The sequence below is a fragment of the Gymnoscopelus braueri genome, assembly GCF_963280865.1.
Source record: "Gymnoscopelus braueri genome assembly, chromosome: 3".
Lineage (NCBI taxonomy): Eukaryota > Metazoa > Chordata > Actinopteri > Myctophiformes > Myctophidae > Gymnoscopelus > Gymnoscopelus braueri.
The window spans coordinates 8,333,852-8,352,309 of NC_137612.1; the positions used below are offsets into that span (position 1 = coordinate 8,333,852).

General features: G+C 37.9%; 2 protein-coding genes and 1 long non-coding RNA gene across 3 annotated transcripts in view; all 3 read right to left on the reverse strand.

Moving 5' to 3' along the window:
• Positions 1 to 150: 150 nt before the first annotated feature.
• Positions 151 to 6,656, reverse strand: cnpy2 (canopy FGF signaling regulator 2). Its single transcript, XM_080423823.1, has 6 exons — positions 6,562 to 6,656; positions 5,581 to 5,687; positions 4,410 to 4,525; positions 3,318 to 3,518; positions 2,158 to 2,254; positions 151 to 1,327 (listed from the first exon to the last, which is right to left on the reverse strand). The coding sequence occupies exons 2-6, from the start codon at positions 5,678 to 5,680 to the stop codon at positions 1,284 to 1,286; spliced, it is 558 nt and encodes a 185-aa protein (XP_080279949.1). The 5' UTR covers positions 5,681 to 5,687; positions 6,562 to 6,656; the 3' UTR covers positions 151 to 1,283.
• A 1,882-nt stretch (positions 6,657 to 8,538) lies between these two features.
• The window catches only part of LOC308083095 (natural resistance-associated macrophage protein 2-like), a 29,873-nt gene continuing 19,953 nt past the window's right edge, over positions 8,539 to 18,458 (reverse strand). Inside the window, exons 15-17 of the mRNA XM_080425232.1 lie at positions 17,935 to 18,088; positions 17,285 to 17,338; positions 8,539 to 10,749 (exon numbers count right to left, since the gene is read on the reverse strand). Of these exons, the coding sequence (XP_080281358.1) occupies positions 10,672 to 10,749; positions 17,285 to 17,338; positions 17,935 to 18,088 (286 nt within the window). The 3' untranslated portion in view covers positions 8,539 to 10,671. The remainder of the gene's footprint in view (positions 10,750 to 17,284; positions 17,339 to 17,934; positions 18,089 to 18,458) is intronic.
• LOC308083096 lies at positions 12,569 to 17,115 on the reverse strand. The gene is made up of 2 exons (XR_013932970.1): positions 14,627 to 17,115; positions 12,569 to 14,571 (listed from the first exon to the last, which is right to left on the reverse strand). It is a non-coding gene; the product is annotated as an uncharacterized lncRNA (long non-coding RNA).

The following is an 18,458-nucleotide window of genomic DNA, read 5'->3' on the forward strand; positions in this document are numbered from 1 at the left end:
GAATATTTTGCTGGGATTCTGGTTGGTTGTAAATGTACAGTAGGCGTTCTGTTAACGTTCTAAAGCTGCAGACGAAATCCAGAATTATATGTAAACATATTGCAGTAAACACGTTAATAGCAACTGCCAAATGAGTACAAAAGTGTACTGTAAAGAGTGACATTTTTATAAAAAGTAGAAGATAAACCCATAATGATGTTGTACAAATACAGTATATTTCCATTGTGTGAAAAGGAAACAAAAGCAGATTTCTTACAAAATGCATAAAAATGGACGTTTCAGGAGAATATTCACATGATTCAATAAGGCAACCTATTTCAATCATTGTAACAAATAAGAGAAAAGGTCCAGACTGTTCACCTTCCAATAGTACAGCATGAGGATCTTAAAACTGGAGACGGCTCCGTTACACAGGTATATATTACATAATACGTAATCCGACAGCGTGACAAATGTCTATTTAAGCAGTGTTTTAAATGGAGGACTTTTTGAGTACTATTGAACAGAGTACAATTCCAGAGAATTTCTACTTTTGCCCAAAGAGAAAATCCATCCGGAAAACAACATTTGCATGACTTATTCCTGTGATCATCAGTTGAGTATATAGCTCAATAAATATTTGTAAACATTAACAACTCCACTCCGATGCGGGGATCCAGAAAACAAAGACTGATCCTTTTTTTTAGGAGATGCCACATTGACGGTGAGCGACACAGCGAATGTGTGGAGTCTTAAGAGAGCTTAAGAGGTTAAGTCTGGGTATCATCACTGCCTGCACTATTCTTTGTCATCATTAAAGGAGTAGTTCACCCACAAATTGACTTATTTTCAATCAATTTGATGACCAGTGGTGTCTGTATACAGGAGGAGACTGAATGGAGACTCTTTGAATCTCCTACCGGAGCCTCCGCCGGTCATCAAATTATTATTGGCTTAGGAATGCGACAAAAACAAAGAAGTCTCCATGAATTCAAGTCTTCAAGGGGTGTGTAATTGATTGAAAATAAGTCACTTTTTGGGTGAACTACTCCTTTAAGCATCAGTGTGTGAAGCTCTTTTTTTTAGCTAGTGTCGTTGTTTAAATAAGGCTCAAATCTAGTTCCAGCTCTCTAAGACCTGCAGAATAATGCATACATTTTGTTTTCTGGGTGGATTTTCATTCATGTTAAGGACTTGTGTGCACCTTTCACCACTGTCACGTGCATATAAAATGTTGCTACTATGACAAGACTATGCAGAGGAGCCCCCATCTCAGCTGAGAAGAGGAGGCAGGCAGGATGACATCAAAGCTCATCGTGGGGGATTTTTAGAGCATTGTCACAAAGATCTGCAGGGTATAAATCACATTGAAAACAGTGAATTACATGTATGTTTCGCCGCGATTAATTCAGGTTTTTGTTGTGTTGCTGCAATCCGTAACTTTAATGCCCGACCCAGGATTCGAACCCCGAAGTCCCACAATGTGAGTGCCAAAGTTTTTCCTGCTAGTTTCATGCAATACCTCCTATTGACCAGTAGGTGTCCTACCCGACCACGGCATCTAAATGTCTCAATAGTAGAGCAGAGAGACCGCCACCAGTGGTGTAAAGTAACTAAGTACATTTACTCAAGTACTGTACTTAAGTACAATTTTGAGGTACTTTTACTTTACTGGAGTATTTACAAATTTCTATACTTCAATACTTCTACAGTTCTACTCCACTACATCTCAGAGACAAACAATTATTTGAAAACTTTAGTAACTTTACTTTGTAGATTATTATTACAAAACATACATTAACCACTTCAGCCCTATTTAAACTTGGGCTATTTGAAAATAGAGCTTGTAGATCGGCTATTTTCAAAAGATTTGTATACATTTTAGACTTTACTGTATGATAACTTATGCCAATACTTTTGTACTTTAACTCAAGTAAATTTTGATTACCGGAATTGTCTGTGTTTCTACATTGCAGTATTGATACTTTTACTTAAGTAAGAAATGTGAGTACTTTTTTCAACCATTGACCACCGCCGACCACCGCAGTTGGGGTAGTTAAATTGTACTCACCCATACAGATTCATTAAAATAATGTTTTAATCCCTAAAAGTTACGGATTGCAGCTTTAAAATGTTTTTAGTCTTGTGTGACAAGAGGGTAGCGAGTAAAGTACATACCTGTCCTCTTGCTGCAAAGTTTGTCTTTGACGTTATCCGTCTCATGATGAAAGAACTCAATGATTTCATCTTCGTGCTGCTCAACGATTGTCTCACACTGGTGTGAAGAGTCAAAATACATTGTGTTAAGGGCTTTGCAACAGCCAATTATTCACAACACTGAACAGTATTTGTCATTTGACATTCTCAGGCCACCTTATAACATTCAACAAGCCACTAATGAGTAAAAGAATAGAACAGAGGTTGATGATGGTGTGCAGTTGAAATATCTACTCAGGATTATGCACAGCATGCTCTGAGGAATACAAGAACGCTCGCCCCAAAACACGCTCGCTCCGGGTCAAATCCGGTGACCTCAGAACAGTCGCCACCAGGTATTCCTAAACGTTACCTCAGTAAAACTATGCCTAAACCTAACCTTATTCCTAAACTTAAAGGCGACTTCACCCATTTTCAGCCTATCTTCATATGATTGCTCCTCACCAATGCTCATGATAAAATGGTACCATTTTTTTCTACTCGGTCTGTGTCTCATAGGAGGGCTGTGGACAGTTCAGAATCCCGTCTACCAGTGACATCATCAATGGGGAATCCAAGCTAATAGAAACTGCAGGCTTTATATTCCTGGAAAGTTGCAATGCAATAATAGAAGCCATTGTTCTCACGTTAATACAAATCTAAATAAAAAATGTGAAATCTTGTTGGGAAAAGAAATCCTGCCTAACGATGATGTCACTGGTAGACGGGTTTCTGGATTGTCCACAGCCCTCCTATGAGACACAGACCGAGTAGATTTTTTTTTTATACCATTATATCATGAGTGTTAGTGAGGGCCAATTATATGAAGATAGGTTGAAAATGGGTGAAGTCGTCCTAGTAAAACTATGCCTAAACCTAACCTTATTCCTAAACTTAACCTCAGTAAAACTATGCCTAAACCTAACCTTATTCCTAAACTTAACCTCAGTAAAACCATGCCTAACCCTAAACTTATTCCTAACCATAACTTAAGTAAAACTAATACAAGAAAGAACCGCTGGGGGGGCGAGTGGTCCGCGGAAAAAATGGGAGCTTGTGTGTTTTGGGGGCGAGCGTTCCGGTTACCAGTATAACTGCTGTAGAATAAATCTCTGAACCACAATTGAGTGAGTAGTACTTACAGCAAATTTCAAACTAGACGTGACTCTACTGTCCAGCTTGGCTTCCGACAGGTCCATGGCTTCACCGTTCCGTGATGTGACTCTAACATAGGTCGACCTGCTGCTGTCGGTCGAGTCCACGACCTCACCGTAGTCCTTCATCCCCTCACACACCTCCTCCATGAGCTCTAGGAGGTTCCCCTCTGAGCGGGCAAGAGGAACCTATTGGTATAAGTGACACGGTATCATATCAGTACTACTGTATAGATAGTAAAAAATTCAATCCAAATCCCCAAAACATTATGCAGAACACATTCTGTAACCTACAGTATTGCATCCATAAAGATGAATGACTTTCAATTTATCATGTCACTCTATTGCATGGGTTCTTCAACAGGGGGTCCGGGACCCCTAGGGTGTCCTCAGTTACTACAGGGGGGCAGCAATTTTTTTTTTAACATGATCCACTTGAACCCTAGCATCCATATTCTAAGGAGAACTTTAGCCAAAAAAAGCAGATCTACAAGTTCACAACGCCTCGCAGCGTGAGGCGTTGTGAGCTTTTAGATCGGCTATTTCCGGCGAGAGGGAAAAAAAGTACAGAGTGAAGTGAAGGTCAAGTATTGAGGGTTTAAGGGGTTAAATGTCAGAAAATACACATTAACATAAATCCAACACACACTGATGACAATGTTGTCTATGAAGTCTATGAAGCTATCTATGAAATCTATGAAAAAGTTGAATCTGCAACACAATTCTATTGCAATATGGGGGTCCCTGGGACCCTGCTTCATCTTTCTCTCAGATAGGGTGTCCTTGGGATGAAAAATGTTGAAGACCCCTGCTCTATTGTATGTTGCTCCTTAATAGAATTCCACAGTTTTATCGTTTTTGATCACACATGCTTTTCAGCATCCTATGCCTGTGTTAAGAAGACCACCAACTGGAGATATCATGATAACCAACCAAACCGACCGCTTGATAAAAACCTGCCTTAAACATGAATTACTCTGATAGTGTGTGCCAGCAATACTTAGGCTAAGCGTGAATATGTGACAGTAAGATAAGATAGAGATCATGTTATTATTGCAGGTATAAGGGGATCCATCTTACCTCTCGAATAGACTGGCTGCCATCGGGGTTGATCCTGTACGATCCGGTCTGGATCATTTTCTTTGGATCTATCTGTGAAATGGCCCAGTCCATCTCATCTACTAGTGCCCTGCAAGCTGCAACAGAACAGTGGCATAGGAGAGGAAGTCCAGACCATTATGTAGGCTACTGTATGGACTTAACCCATTAACACCTGAGACCCAACCAAAGCCCATTCTACATAAATGCCTTCTAAAGCAGTAGTTCTCAAACTTTTTCATGTCAAGGACCCCCCAAATTGATATGGCTGCCAAGGACCCCTGAATTGATATATATGGCCGTGGATCCACCATCTGAAACTGATTTAAAAGGTAGGGTAAGTGATATTCTTTGGTTAAAACAAAAAGTATTTTGTTAAAAGGTTCAAATACTATATTCTGATAGTAATCATTGCTATAGAGTGTTTTTTCAGTAACAGGAGTCTCCCTGTCTCTCCAGCTCTTTAATAAACAGAAAATACATTTTTCGGTAGGTGTCAAAATCTCAGCCAATCAGGAGAAAGTACCAATTTTTAAGCTTAATTTGTATAGTGTTCCAGTTCAAATTTTGTCTGCTCATTTCTTAGTGTCATCACTTCCAATCTCACTTGTTTAATCTGTATCCTGATTGAGTTCTCTATCCTGATTGGATAAAATTGGAAATGAAACTGAAACTGAAACGAAAAATGCATTTTCTGTTTTATAAAGAGCTGGAGAGACAAGGAGACTCCTGTTACTGAACAAACACTCTATAGCAATGAGTACTATCAGAATATAGAGCTATTTAACACTTATTTTAACCAAAGAAAATCACTTACCCTACCTTTAATATTTTTCAAAAATGTTCAAAAATACTAGATGTACAAGCTCGCAGTGCGGCACAAAGTGACGCACTGTGAGCTTGTACATCTGCTATTTTTTTAGAACCACTGTTCTAAACCAATCTAAATCCTAAAGTGTTTTCTGAAAAACGTATGATGCTAAATAGGCTATAGCCTATAGAGCTCAAATCTAAAATAAATGACACAGACGCTTTCCTCATATGGGCCCATATGTGTATGTACTAGCAGGTGTGAGTTGTATAGTTATGTTATTATATGCTGTATTATCTATCTTTCGATAGTGTGTGCTATGAGTCTATAGATCTATTATACCTCCACACTTGATATCTTGTCCTTGCCTGGAAGCGCCTTGAAGGCTGGTGATGAGGAGAGACAGAACCACACACAGTGTGAAGAGGACTGGTTCCCTCATCTTGCACCTGGATTTAAAACATAGGGTCTAGGGGTCAGTTACATTCAATAAAACATGCAATTGGACTGGTAATAGCAACGACAAAGCAGACATCCCACCTCTCCCTTAAGTTGCAGGAGTCTCCCGGAAATAGAGCCCACCTACTAAATATATTAACATATATGCCAATATATGGCAATTATATGCTGCATATATGATGCATATATGCCATATTCAGGTTCATATATGTGGATTTATAGGAAATATATGTGTCATATACAGATCATATATATATCCACATATGTTAAAATATATATGTTCATATATTTTCTTGACCACCCTGAAATGTTTTTTTCCAGGGTGGGATGTCTGACAAAGGGATTTTAAGTATTGCTATGGAGTTATCTTTGCATAACTAAAATAAATAGCATTTCTGTGGTAGAATTACAATTTAGGCATTTAGCAGACACTCTTAATCCAGAGAGACATACAGTAAGCAAGGTAAACACGAGGTAACACATCAAATGTAGCTGTAGTATACAACCCTCGTATATATTTATGATTCTGACGTCTTGAAGACGTCAGAATCATAAATACGTCTACGTCTACATAAATACGTCTACGTTGTATACTACTACAGCTACATCAAATGCAGAGAAATAGTAATCTAGGATCATAAGTAAACCAAGAACCTATCATCAGTCTAAACAGTATAATATCAAAACATAAACAATCTGTACATTGAAACTATAGGCTACATACAGTACACACACTATAGCATGTCAGGTCTATAAATGACCTGGCAATGGCATTTGTTTAAATAACATGCTATCTAAATGACAGTTTAGCCATTGCATTGTAAAATGCCTCATTCAAAGTACAAAACTTTCCATTTCACTTACAAATGTCTGACTAGTAGTATTTATTTGAAAACAACCACTGCTGCGCTGCTACCACAAACACGCCGTTCCATCACACAGACACCACGTAAAATGTGGTGACGTAAACAACGATGCCGAAAATAGCAGATCTACAAGCTCACAACGCGTAGCCGACGCGACGCGTTGTGAGCTTGTAGATCGGCTATTTCTCGGCACCACGACACCGTCGTACGGCACAGCGTAAATTAGGCATATGTTTTAGGTGGCCGTGGAAAATGCCGGAAATGTATCAGGACCGAAGGAGCATAATAAATAATAACATAACACATATTTACTAAATACAAAAATGTGTTGGGTTGATATACAACAACAAAAAACATAATCATATAAATGATTTTTATGTGAAACGACCTTTACAAAAACACATCTGTTTTCACCGGCTCGTCGTCAGACAGCAGCTGGAGAACTGGGCACTTGAATGGCTCCAATGGGGAGAAGTGGGCCCATTCCCTGTTTTACATTTCAAAACCTATTTCTAGCCACTCATCATTTCATGTTTCACATTTTAAAACCCATTTCTAACCACTCATTCTATGTTTTACACAGTGGTGTAGTACTACATTTTTTACTTAAGTAAAATTATCAATACGGCAATGTAGAAATACTCTGTTACAAGTAAAAGTCCATAATTCAACCAGCCTAGGTCTGGTCCAGAGCTAAGGCCTATTTAAAGTACCAAAAGTAGAAAGTACTCATCATGCAGAATGTCCCATTTCACAGGTTTCCAAATGTATACAAATCTTTTTAAAATAGCAGATCTACAAGCTCACAATGCGTCACAATAAGAAAAAAATATATTTTAATAAGTATGTATACTTATTAAAATAATTAAGGATAATAAATAAAACGTTATTACAACTAATGCTTAAGACACAGATTTGCCAAGGACGCACTTGGTATAGAGTATCTAGTTCTCTTATATTTGTTTTATTATCACGTTTCACACTACTACAGTAGTGTTTTATCATCATAATGCTTTACACTGGAGTGTTTCCATCACCATATCTATAAAAGAGTGTCTAGACATTTAAATACTTTGAAAAATAGCATCAAATTCCAGTAGGCTATTTGGCAAAACATGTTTTATTTGGCATTTTTGTCATTGCAGATGTACAAAATAATCTTTCATTTTCATGAGGCTAATATTTATTTCCTTTCCTACAAAAATGAAATAAATATACTAGATGCTGAAGTGCAATGTAGGAAAATATTACATGGTACTGTATGCATTTCCCAGTAGAATGAAAACAGAATAATTCCTGGAATTATTGGAACTGGAAACTTCAAAAACAGGGATGATAGTAGTTTTATACTAACATTTGTGTTATTCTCCAATATAATCACTCAATCAATGATTCTTTGGAATGCTCTTTAAAACCTTATCTACATTTTTTCAACAGCAACATTTCTGTGGTTTAGGCGGGGGGGGGGGGGGGGCAGACATTGTCACCACACACACAGCTACGTGTTGGTGTGTGACATATCAGGCCTTATTAATTTGGAATGGTCACATTTTCATTTTCAATCACTTTTGACTAATTTGAAGTATTATTACACAAGTCAATGCAGTTCCAACTCTGTTGCACTTGAACCTCCAAAACAAAATCTGTACCACAAACCTAGTATAGGCAAACAACATTGGCAAGAGTAAGAATCATGGAGTTTTAGTTTTCACTCTCCAAAGTTCACATAATAACATCACATAATAAAATAGCACAAGAAATATATATTATATTCTACCACTACAGTGGTAAATATGTTAATTTACCAGTATCCATGGGGTGTATTCTGGTAAGTATACAGCAGGATTTATACCAGCATTTGTCTTTCTGTTGGGTGGCGGTTAAGCCAGATTCATAATTCACCACATGACAGCATCACATGCCGAAAAGAGCAGACGTACAAGCTCACAGCGTGTCTCACCCGCGACGCGCTGTGAGCTTGTAGGTCTGCTGTTTTCAGCAGGCAATGCCATCGTGCGACTAAGCATACATTAGGCATAACAAGGAGTCCCATATGGTTCTGCAGTGCAACACACACCCCTCAAAAGTATCAAAGTATCAAAAGTAGCAGATCAGCAAGCTTGAAACAGTTTTGAGCTTGTCGATCTGGTACTTTTGCCGTTTTGGAATTTGAATCCTGAAAAGTAACACTTTTTGGACATATGAGGTTTTTCCACCCGTCAGAGACCATAATTTATGCGACTGTGGCGGAGCGGTTTGTAGTACTATACGAATGTTCGTAACACACTGACCTAAATCCTAGAGCTTTCTATAACAAAGGACAATGCTGCATTCCACAAACATAACTGGGGGGAAGGGGGAGAAACTGGACAACATTTTGGTCAGGAGTCACACATACATACATACTATTTAATTAGTATATTCACTTCTCTCCAGACTGGCACACATATATACAGCTGATTGCCACAGTCCAGAGTTCACGTTCTTCCACACTCATAAAGATTTTCTTTTAAAGTTATATGAAAATAGCACTGTGCACCAGGAGCGTTATTTGACTAGTAGCTGCCTCCTATGGTTCTCTAGGACAGTGGTTCTCAACCTGCATGTCGGGACCCCCAGGGGGGTCCCCACATGATTCTTTTTTGGGGGGGGGAGAGGGGAGGTGACAGTTGATGACAGTGAAGTGACAATTTAAAGACCTTTACGACCGTTTTAATAGCACAAAAAAAAAGAAGAAAAAAAGACCATTTCTGCATCAAAAGTAATCAACAAACTATACTATAAAACCTGTTCAAACATTGGCCAAATTGCGTCACGGCCTGAAAAGGTTGAGAACCACTGCTCTTGGACATATACTCTCATCTGAACATAACTGATTAAAATATCCTCTCCTCACCTAGTCATGCTTTCTAAAACATGCAGAGAAAGAGTGCTTAGAAGCATTAACATTTATTTAATGTCTTTTTTTTGTTGTTGAACAACCCACAAAGCAAATTTTGAAGATAAACTGAAATGGAAATGACTGAGAAAAAATTAATCAAAATAAAATAACTGTACTGTAACGGTTATTGACCTTTTGTATGCTCACACATTCTGAAATATTTTGCGCAATTTTATGATTTTTGATTACCATATATTAATTCCCTAGTAATGCAACAATGCATATAAAATTACAAAAACATAATAAAAGTATGACAAACCGCATACGAGCAACTTACAGATGTGATAGTTGCACAATATATTATACTCTATCTCATCAAGTTTAATTTGGATTTTCTATATTATCTTACTAACTGGTTGGAATGGAAGGTATCCGACCGTCTGGGTTTAAGTTCAGATCTACTTGTTCGATCGCAAAGGCATAACATGTTTTATAAAGGTCGTAACACATCTTTGGATTTTATTTTTTGCACTGGGCTGGCTTTAGCAGCAATACGGACATTTGTCTAAAATGGTTTGTAGTTGTGCACTTAATAAGGACAAACAAACCATAATGGGTGCAATATCTTTCCCCTTTTGATCAGAGTCCAATCGTGAATTGTTTTAAATTTTTATCTTAAAATATGGTTTTAACCACTTTAACCCTGGTGTTCCTATTTTGGGCATTTATTGGGTCATTATAGGCAAAACATTAGTTTTTGCTCCGAAACATTATTTTCCCCAATATTTTCAAAATCGTCGAAGATGTGCGAAATATGCCAATGTACAAGCTCACAACACGTCGCAATGCGACATGTTGTGAGCTTGTAGATGTACGTTTTTCGCTACTCACGAGTATAGGGCTTAAGTGGTTTAAGTTAGGTATATTCTGCATGGATTTTCATCATGCCAGGCAAGCAAAAAAAAAAAAAAAGAGGGAAAAAAAGGGTTAACATGTAAAAAGAAGTAAACACTCAATAGAAGTAAGATCTGTAAGGGCACTTGAAACAGCCATAGGCACACAAAGGGCTCAAGAGGAGAGGGTGCGCTGTGGTCCAACTGTGGTAGTGTAAAAATGGACTGTACTGGCCTAGTGTCCATGGTCCCACCCTCAATCAATACAGGCTGTTATGAGTCCTTTCAGGCTAGTATGCCATAGTTCCAACATCCACCTTTAAAAAACGTGCTGCTATCTCTCAACCATTGCATCAGTGTCCATGTCGTTCAACAAGTAAATGTCGGTGTGACCCGACAATCCCAGGCGCATCTGAAAGAAAACAAAAAGGGAGACAAGGGGAAATGCTATCAGTAAACGCACATGTCATTATTAAACACCTTGAAATCTTAGTGCATTAATCAATTTAGGATCTTTGAAGCAGTGTTATAGAAGCTGTAAACATGCCATGTGTTTGAATCAACCAGGACTTGTTTGCCATTGCCCTCAAACCATCAAATGTACTAGTTTGAAAGTCACACCAAAGTAATAAATAATGGTTAATTGTGAATATCTCTGTAATTTACTGTATATGTTCCCTGAGGCACAACACCAATGTTGTTGTCTTACTGGGACAAGACAACACTTGGGGTTCAGGTAGAAACCCCAGCGCAGCATTATTTGAACTAAAACAGCTTGGCCCAAATGTTAGAGATCTTTGCTTATGTTCATACCGTATAATCACAGTTTTAGCCAGAGAAGCAGTTATACATCACATACAGTCTGCTTCACCCTCCAAAAGCGTCACTACTGATTGAAAGACAAACCAAATGATGGGCACCAAGCCAAGACTTGGCAATGGCAAACATTTTGGAAGTGAGCTACCAATAAATCATTGGTATCAATGGTCAGAGTAAAGTTGACCCAGTTTGTCATCCTGTCAGTCCAGGGAAGAGGTATGTCTCTAGTAGCTTATACACATTTTAACAAGATGCTTTAACCACTGAAAGACTATTTCGTAATTCGTCGTACGATGGTGTCACGCGATGAAAACAGCATACTGTATCTATAAGCTCACAATGCGCAGCATATCGACCCGTCGTGAGCTTGTAGATCTATTTTCACTGCGTGACACAAGTATAAATTACGCACAATAGACCTAGGTTATTTTTGAGAACTCTCTGCTATAATGACATGCCCAAAATAGGGACGTCGGGGATGCGGTTAAGTCTAAATAAAACAACTCTAGGGGAAAAAACATTTTAGAACTCACTCCAATTCTATGTTTTTGTTGAATCAAGCATTGTACAGCCATTTGTCCTTTGGAAAACATTGTATGGCTGTACTACCAAGATACTAACTAAGATTATAATATGCTATGACATTACAATGAACAACCTGGAGCCAATCAATTGACTGGGTGCCAATTTACTATTGTTTGTTTGTATGCATGTAGGTAGGTAGTGGAATGTTTGCGCTTTTAAAAAGATTAAAAGATAGTGGAAATATTATCCACTATGTTTAAAATCATCATCATTAGATAGCAAGGTATTTATGACAAATAAAGCCGTGATTGGAGAGAAAAAAACACAACAGGACATAAGCATTTAAATGTTATGATAAATGTATGTTATACAAAACGAAATATTGTTTTAACAGTGCAATGATTCATAATTTACTTGGTGTTGTGAGCAAAATTATTCAGATGAATATTTTACTTACTGCTCGGACATCCTTTTCAACAGAAAATGACAGCTTGCAATGTAAGTAAACAAAAATGGGAATTGTCAATTTAAGCACTGAGCAGTTCTACTTGACTGAGCAGTTCTACTTATGCCTGATTTATACTTGATTGTGTATCGCATTACGCACTGAAAATAGAAGATCTTAAAGCTCACAATATGTCACAGTGCGACACGCTGTGAGCTTGTTGATTGGCTATTTTTGACACCGCCTTGCAATCAAGTATAAATAAGGCGTTACAAATAAAGCACCGGACAGGATATTGCTCCATGCATTTGGGGGAAAATGCATTGTTTTGAAGTGACTAATTTGCAGTTATGCTATATTTAATGAATGTGCCAACCTACACCTATAACCCCAAGAAGAAAAGGACTTCTGTAGACATTAAGACACAAGACACCACCAACTGTCCATTATTCCATGTTTTTCCATTTATTTTGGATACATGGTGTATTGCATTTAGTAGCAAAGGACAAACATTCATTCAGTGTAAAAGAGCAGATGCATTTAACTTATATCTACAGTAGTATACTACATTGATCTCTGCTCTGAAACAGTCTAAATGGGCAATTGTCAGTGTCAAGTCCTTATTGTTTCAGAAAAAGGGAGGCACTCGTATGACAACAGATCTAGCCTCACAACAGTCTAAACAAAACACAATCACATTTGTATTTCCTCTTTTATCTCAGTGAACACAGAAAATCATGGTTCTTAACAGACATTAATGCAATAATGGTACTTCACCATCTAGTCCATTGTATTACTAATAATCACTGAACCTGATGTATTTGTATACGTTTAATTTTAAAATGTGAAGAGGCAAAAGCCAGGTGTCATACTAGCTTCATATTCATGTTAACAGCCACCAGCCTCTTAACTAAAAAGAAATTCTTGATAATTTTTGTGGTGTTTCTCTGTGGCATCACACCATCCGTAGGGCATGCACATTGTGGAACACATTGGAATTAAGTGTTTTGATGCATCTTTCCATAATATAAATAAAAACAGCAGCAACATTTGTTGTCAGATATTACTGTGCATCCAAACCAAACCAAACCAAAAGGTATGCACCACTGTGGAACCAGTCTGATGAAGTCACAGTACTGTCCGGTACAACAGTATGTGACTACCAAAATAAATAAAAGAAGGGGGGAAAAGGACATGTATTCCCAAAACTGTATAAAATAAAGCAGCCATTGATTCTAAGAATGTCATTAGGATAATTTTAAATTCTACAGCAGCAGTTGCACTTGCTTATCTACACAAAACGTGAACCTTAATCGAAGACCAGCTAGTGTGGAGTCATCAGTTTACTATAAAAGTTGAATTTATGATGGGCTTCTGCCCCGTCTGTCTGCAGTCAGAGAAAACTCTATGATGCAGTAAAGGTTGAACAGATCATGGGAGACAATAGCCGATCTACAAGCTCACAATGCGTCGCAGTGCTTTCAGCTTATATAGATTGGCTATTTTCAGTGTGCTACTAAGTAGTACGGGGCTTTAAGCTAGCGAGTGTAGGAGAGGAAAAGACTAGACACTTGGCTGACGGCTTTCTGAGATAAAACCTAATTATAATGCATGTGTAGGTGACACAACTTCCGGATTCCAGACTTGGATTCTGAATGCCTTTGTAATGGTTTAATTCTCTCAAAGTACTTATTGTTCTTGAGAGAGAGAGAGAGAGAGAGAGAGAGAAGGGAAACGACCAAATCCAACAATCTTCCAAGGGAAAAGATCGGTATTACCGCTACAGTAAGTAGCCTGAATGCATTTCCTGGAACAGTAGGGCTCTGTCAAAAAGCACAACTATATTGTAAAGTGAGCACATATTTCCAACAACACAAAGACAAAAAAAGAAATTCCTTCCCTCAGATTCCCTTCATTCATTTGTCTCCACACATCCCCTCCCCCCTCCCCTCATCATGGGTTCTGTGTGGATTAGTATTTTCTCAAGTAACTCACAAAAATAAAAAGGTAGTTTTCTTAATTAGCTTGGAGCACAACGTCTTAATACTTATTAACGTCTACAGTCCCTATTTAACCTGTAACACCTGACCTGAATCCCTGTATAAATGTAACATTATTTATGTATATTACTATATAATTTATATTAAAAAACTAACATGAAAGCAGTTCTCTTGATCAACAGAATATACTATAATGAAACAAAAGTTTTTCCGTCAGATTTGATTCAGGTGGATGGCAAATTATTATAACAAAAGAAACAGCTCAATACTCTGAACAAAACTATATTGTAATGTATAACATACACATGATGACACGATGCTGAATTTTAAAAAAAATCCCTAGAGAAAAAGACAACCTAAATCTATGTTTAATCATCACTGAATATTTACATCCAGGGTGTGATTTGTGAGGGGAACAACAAGAGAATCTCTTCCTCATATTGGTCTGACTTTTGATTATAGTCGGCCTATTTCTGCCCACAAATTCATTGCTTTTTGACGTTTGGAGGTGTGCCTGACATCATGGTAAATGACACCAATTTGGGAGCTCTAGGGATGTGCTTGCAAATATTTTACTTGCTTATGTAAATCGTTGCCAACTTGCTTGGCTCTCTAAATATTCATTCAATGGAATGACTAAAATGAGAATGCACATCAGATAATGATGCATCTGACATGCCAGACAGTACATTTTTGAAGTAATTGACAGAAAAAACTAAATACAGACACGACTGGTGGCCTCTCACACATTAAGGGCTGGGCATCAACTGGAAATGTCCTTACTGATATTAGTCCCTTAATTACTACAAAGTACCTTTCCCTGTAAGCTATGGACATTTGAATGAAACATTTCAAAGTCACCTTTGATTCTGCAAATACACAAATAAAATGTGAAAATATAATAACAATAATAATACATTTGTTACACAGCAGTTAGCATTTCTGTTCAAAAACTCATTTATGATAATGACAGATAAACTGTCAATCTATCAACACAATCTCTTCAATCAGTGCTTAGTAGTTATAGAGCTCAACAGTAACGGCACACTTTTTGAATGGCCTCATTTCCGGAAGTGAATTTCCCATTAATTTACAACGTAGATGCTTCAGAGAATACTTAATAAAGTGTTTTAAGTCTGGTTCCGAGTCAATCCACTGAGAAGAATCATGACCATAAACCATGTTATTCTGGTCAAAAAAAAAGAATTGGAAACGCGAAAAAGGAGAAGGTAAAAGACAGTACTTTCCGTCCAACCTAATGATAGTTTAGCTTGCCTCTTAACTTTTAACCTCTGTAATTATTATAGTGTTTATATTGCTAATAATAGTATTGTACTATATTATAGTTGACTTGTAGTGATGTTTGAGACTACTAGCCTCTGGGCTATGGGATCTTGTGGCAGCAAAAACCCACATGACCATTGGTACATTGTCTATGTCTATGCACAAGACATTTGAGGGGGGCGGCACCATTTTTATGGTAACCTCACAAATCAGAAACGTTGCAAACCACAATTTAGGATTGCTGTGTAGAATTTCTCCACGATATAGCAAATATTACATATTTTTTCTTAAACTTGGTTTATTTTATACAGACTTGTTGCTTCTACAGCATATAGTGATGAATCTATAATTAACTTTTTTGATCAAATCGTATTGTCTTGAAACGCATATAAATTCTTTGTTTTATGTATAAATCAACAAAGAAATGCAAAAAAATCTAATATATTTTTTATAATTGACTAAATCGATTAGTCCGATTTATCTATTTACTTTTATCTATTATTTTATCAAGATTGATATATTTTTATGATCGATTAAATCAATGAACTGTTGCACCTTTAAAGTTTAACTCGGATGATTATTAATCCTCTATGCACAGTTGCACACTATCAATGGGAATTTGACTTCTGCAGACTCACTGTTGAGCACTAAAAGACCACTATAAAAGGAAGTGGAAGTCAAACCAAACTGCTGGACTGACTTTACTCCACCGTCTCCCACCAAACCGTGAGTGAGAAATGGTTAACAGTGTAACAATAGCTTAATAATTATTAACTTCTGTACACAATCACAGGTAGAAGAGCTGTGAATATAACACTGATAGGCACTGACACAGGCTGGAGGATGATGAGCAACAATGGTGAATTTCTCTAAAAATGAAGAGTTTATTTAATTAAAAAAATCAAACGACATGGACTTGGCATCAAATGTCACCATGTGGTTGCTGGTGCTTGTAAATGTATAAACATGTTGATACCCAGCCTTAGAAACAGAGTCCAAAGGGAAGCAATGCACATCCCAACAAAAATGTACAAACTAAAATATGTACATTAGAAGAGGAAGGGAAGTCCGCACACTGCGTCTTATAGATCCCAGTAGAAAAAAAATATTAAAGTTCACAACTTTTCAACCCTAGCGTGTATTCATCTAGGGCAGGGGTCTTCAACAGGGGGTCTGGGACACCTAGGGGTCCTCAGAGTTACTACAGGGGGGCCACCAAATCTTTGTGTGATGGGATATATATATATTTTTTGTTTTTGTTTTACATGAACCACTTCAACCCTAAAATCCCTATTCTGAGGGGAACATTAGCCAAAAACAGCAGATCTACAAGCACACAACGCGTTGTGTGCTTGTAGATCGGCTATTTTCGGCATAGAGGTTTTGTGTAGAAGGGGAAAAGAGCAGATCAAGTACAGAGCCAACGATCAAGATGACTAAGTATTGAGGGTTTATAAATAAAAAACATTAGTTCACACAACACTGATTACATCTATGAAAAGGTTTAATCTGCTTCATCTCTCTCTCACCTAGGGGGTCCTTGGCTTGAAAAGGTTGAAGAGCCCTGATCTAGGGTCATTCAACCCGCAAGGGTTGAAACCTTGCGAACTTTAATAAATGTTTCTACTGGGAGCTAAGACACAGTGTGCGGACTTCCCTGCCTCCTCTAAGATACCCAGCCTTACACACAATATATGCTTGGGACTCCCCAGTATCGACCCCAACCCCTACCCCCCCCCCCCACCCCCCAACCTGTCTCATATCTAAGCAGGGCTCAGTCAGTGTCTCCGTAGGAAAGCCCGGTGGTTTACAGTCTTTTAGGTGTCGTACTCGGTATACGGTTCCTGGACTAACACAGCAGGTCTAGTGCTTACCCTGCTGCCACAGTCCAGACAGGTGACCCCCAAGGCAATCAGACAATGCCACGCCTGAAGACACAACAAGAGAGAAGGAAGAAGAGGTCAACAACGGCCGCAAAAAACATGCAATCAACCATCTAAAATGAATGTAGTCTCACATCATGTAAAATTATTTTTAAACTGTGTGCTTAAGCCATTAAGACCTGAGGCCAATTCTACAAATCGTCTTCAAAATCCCAACAGTTTTCTGAAAAACATTGGTTCTCAAACTTTTTCATGTCAAGGACCCCGAAAATTATTTGTATTTGGCCGCCGACCCTCCATCTCAAAACGTTTTGTTCCAAGGACCCCTAGAAGCAAAGATTTGAGTTAAAAATGTGAGCTTGTAGATCTGCAATGTTTGAAAAATCGTGAAAGTGTTTTTTTTTAACTCAAATCTTTGCTTCTGGGGGTCCCTGGAACCAAATATTTTGAGATGGGGGTCCGCTGCCAAATACATATCATTTTGGTGGTCCTTGACATGAAAAAGTTTGAGAACCACTGATGTAGAAACGTTTTTCAGAAAACTGTTAGGATTTAGAAGACATTTGTAGAAACGGGTCTTCAGGTCTAAATGGATTAAAAAGCCAATGCGTTTAAGTGTTGAAACATGATTGATGACTCACCAGGTAGCCCACAAAGCACAGGTAGGCGATGGACAGGAGCGCAGCCACAACGTAGAGCGGGATGGTATTCAGGTTTTGAACGTAATCCACCACAAAATACGCGTTGATGGCACAGACCATCAGGATGACCACACCCCCGGAGATCTTCCACACCCTGGGGACCACGTGCACAGTTGGCTATATATTAGCAATATCATATACAGTAGCACACAGTAATCTCACAAATATTGCTAAAACTATATAGTTTTACGGCTAGCAAGGTCGGTGTCGTCTGCTTCTTTTTATGCCTTTGTTCTAATTTGTTTTATCTTGGTGTTATTTAATGCTAATTGTTTTAAATTGGTGTTAATTGTGTCTTTTGATTTTCTGTATATATACTTATTGCAACCTTGCTGTATTTTTTGTTATTTTAACCCTCTTTTGAAAAACGCAAAAAACTAAAACAAACTCAAATCTTCGAAAGTACAGTATGACAATTCTTTTGAAGGTTTTCCACAGAAACCATAAATATTTTAAAACTTTGG

Coding starts and splice junctions, on each gene's coding strand:
- cnpy2 (XM_080423823.1), bottom strand. CDS start 5,680: ATGAGGGAACCAGTCCTCTTCACACTGTGTGTGGTTCTGTCTCTCCTC. Junction 3,519..4,409: donor GCAGCCAGTCTATTCGAGAG/GTAAGATGGATC, acceptor TTATACCAATAG/GTTCCTCTTGCCCGCTCAGA. Junction 1,328..2,157: donor ACTTTGCAGCAAGAGGACAG/GTATGTACTTTA, acceptor TATACCCTGCAG/ATCTTTGTGACAATGCTCTA.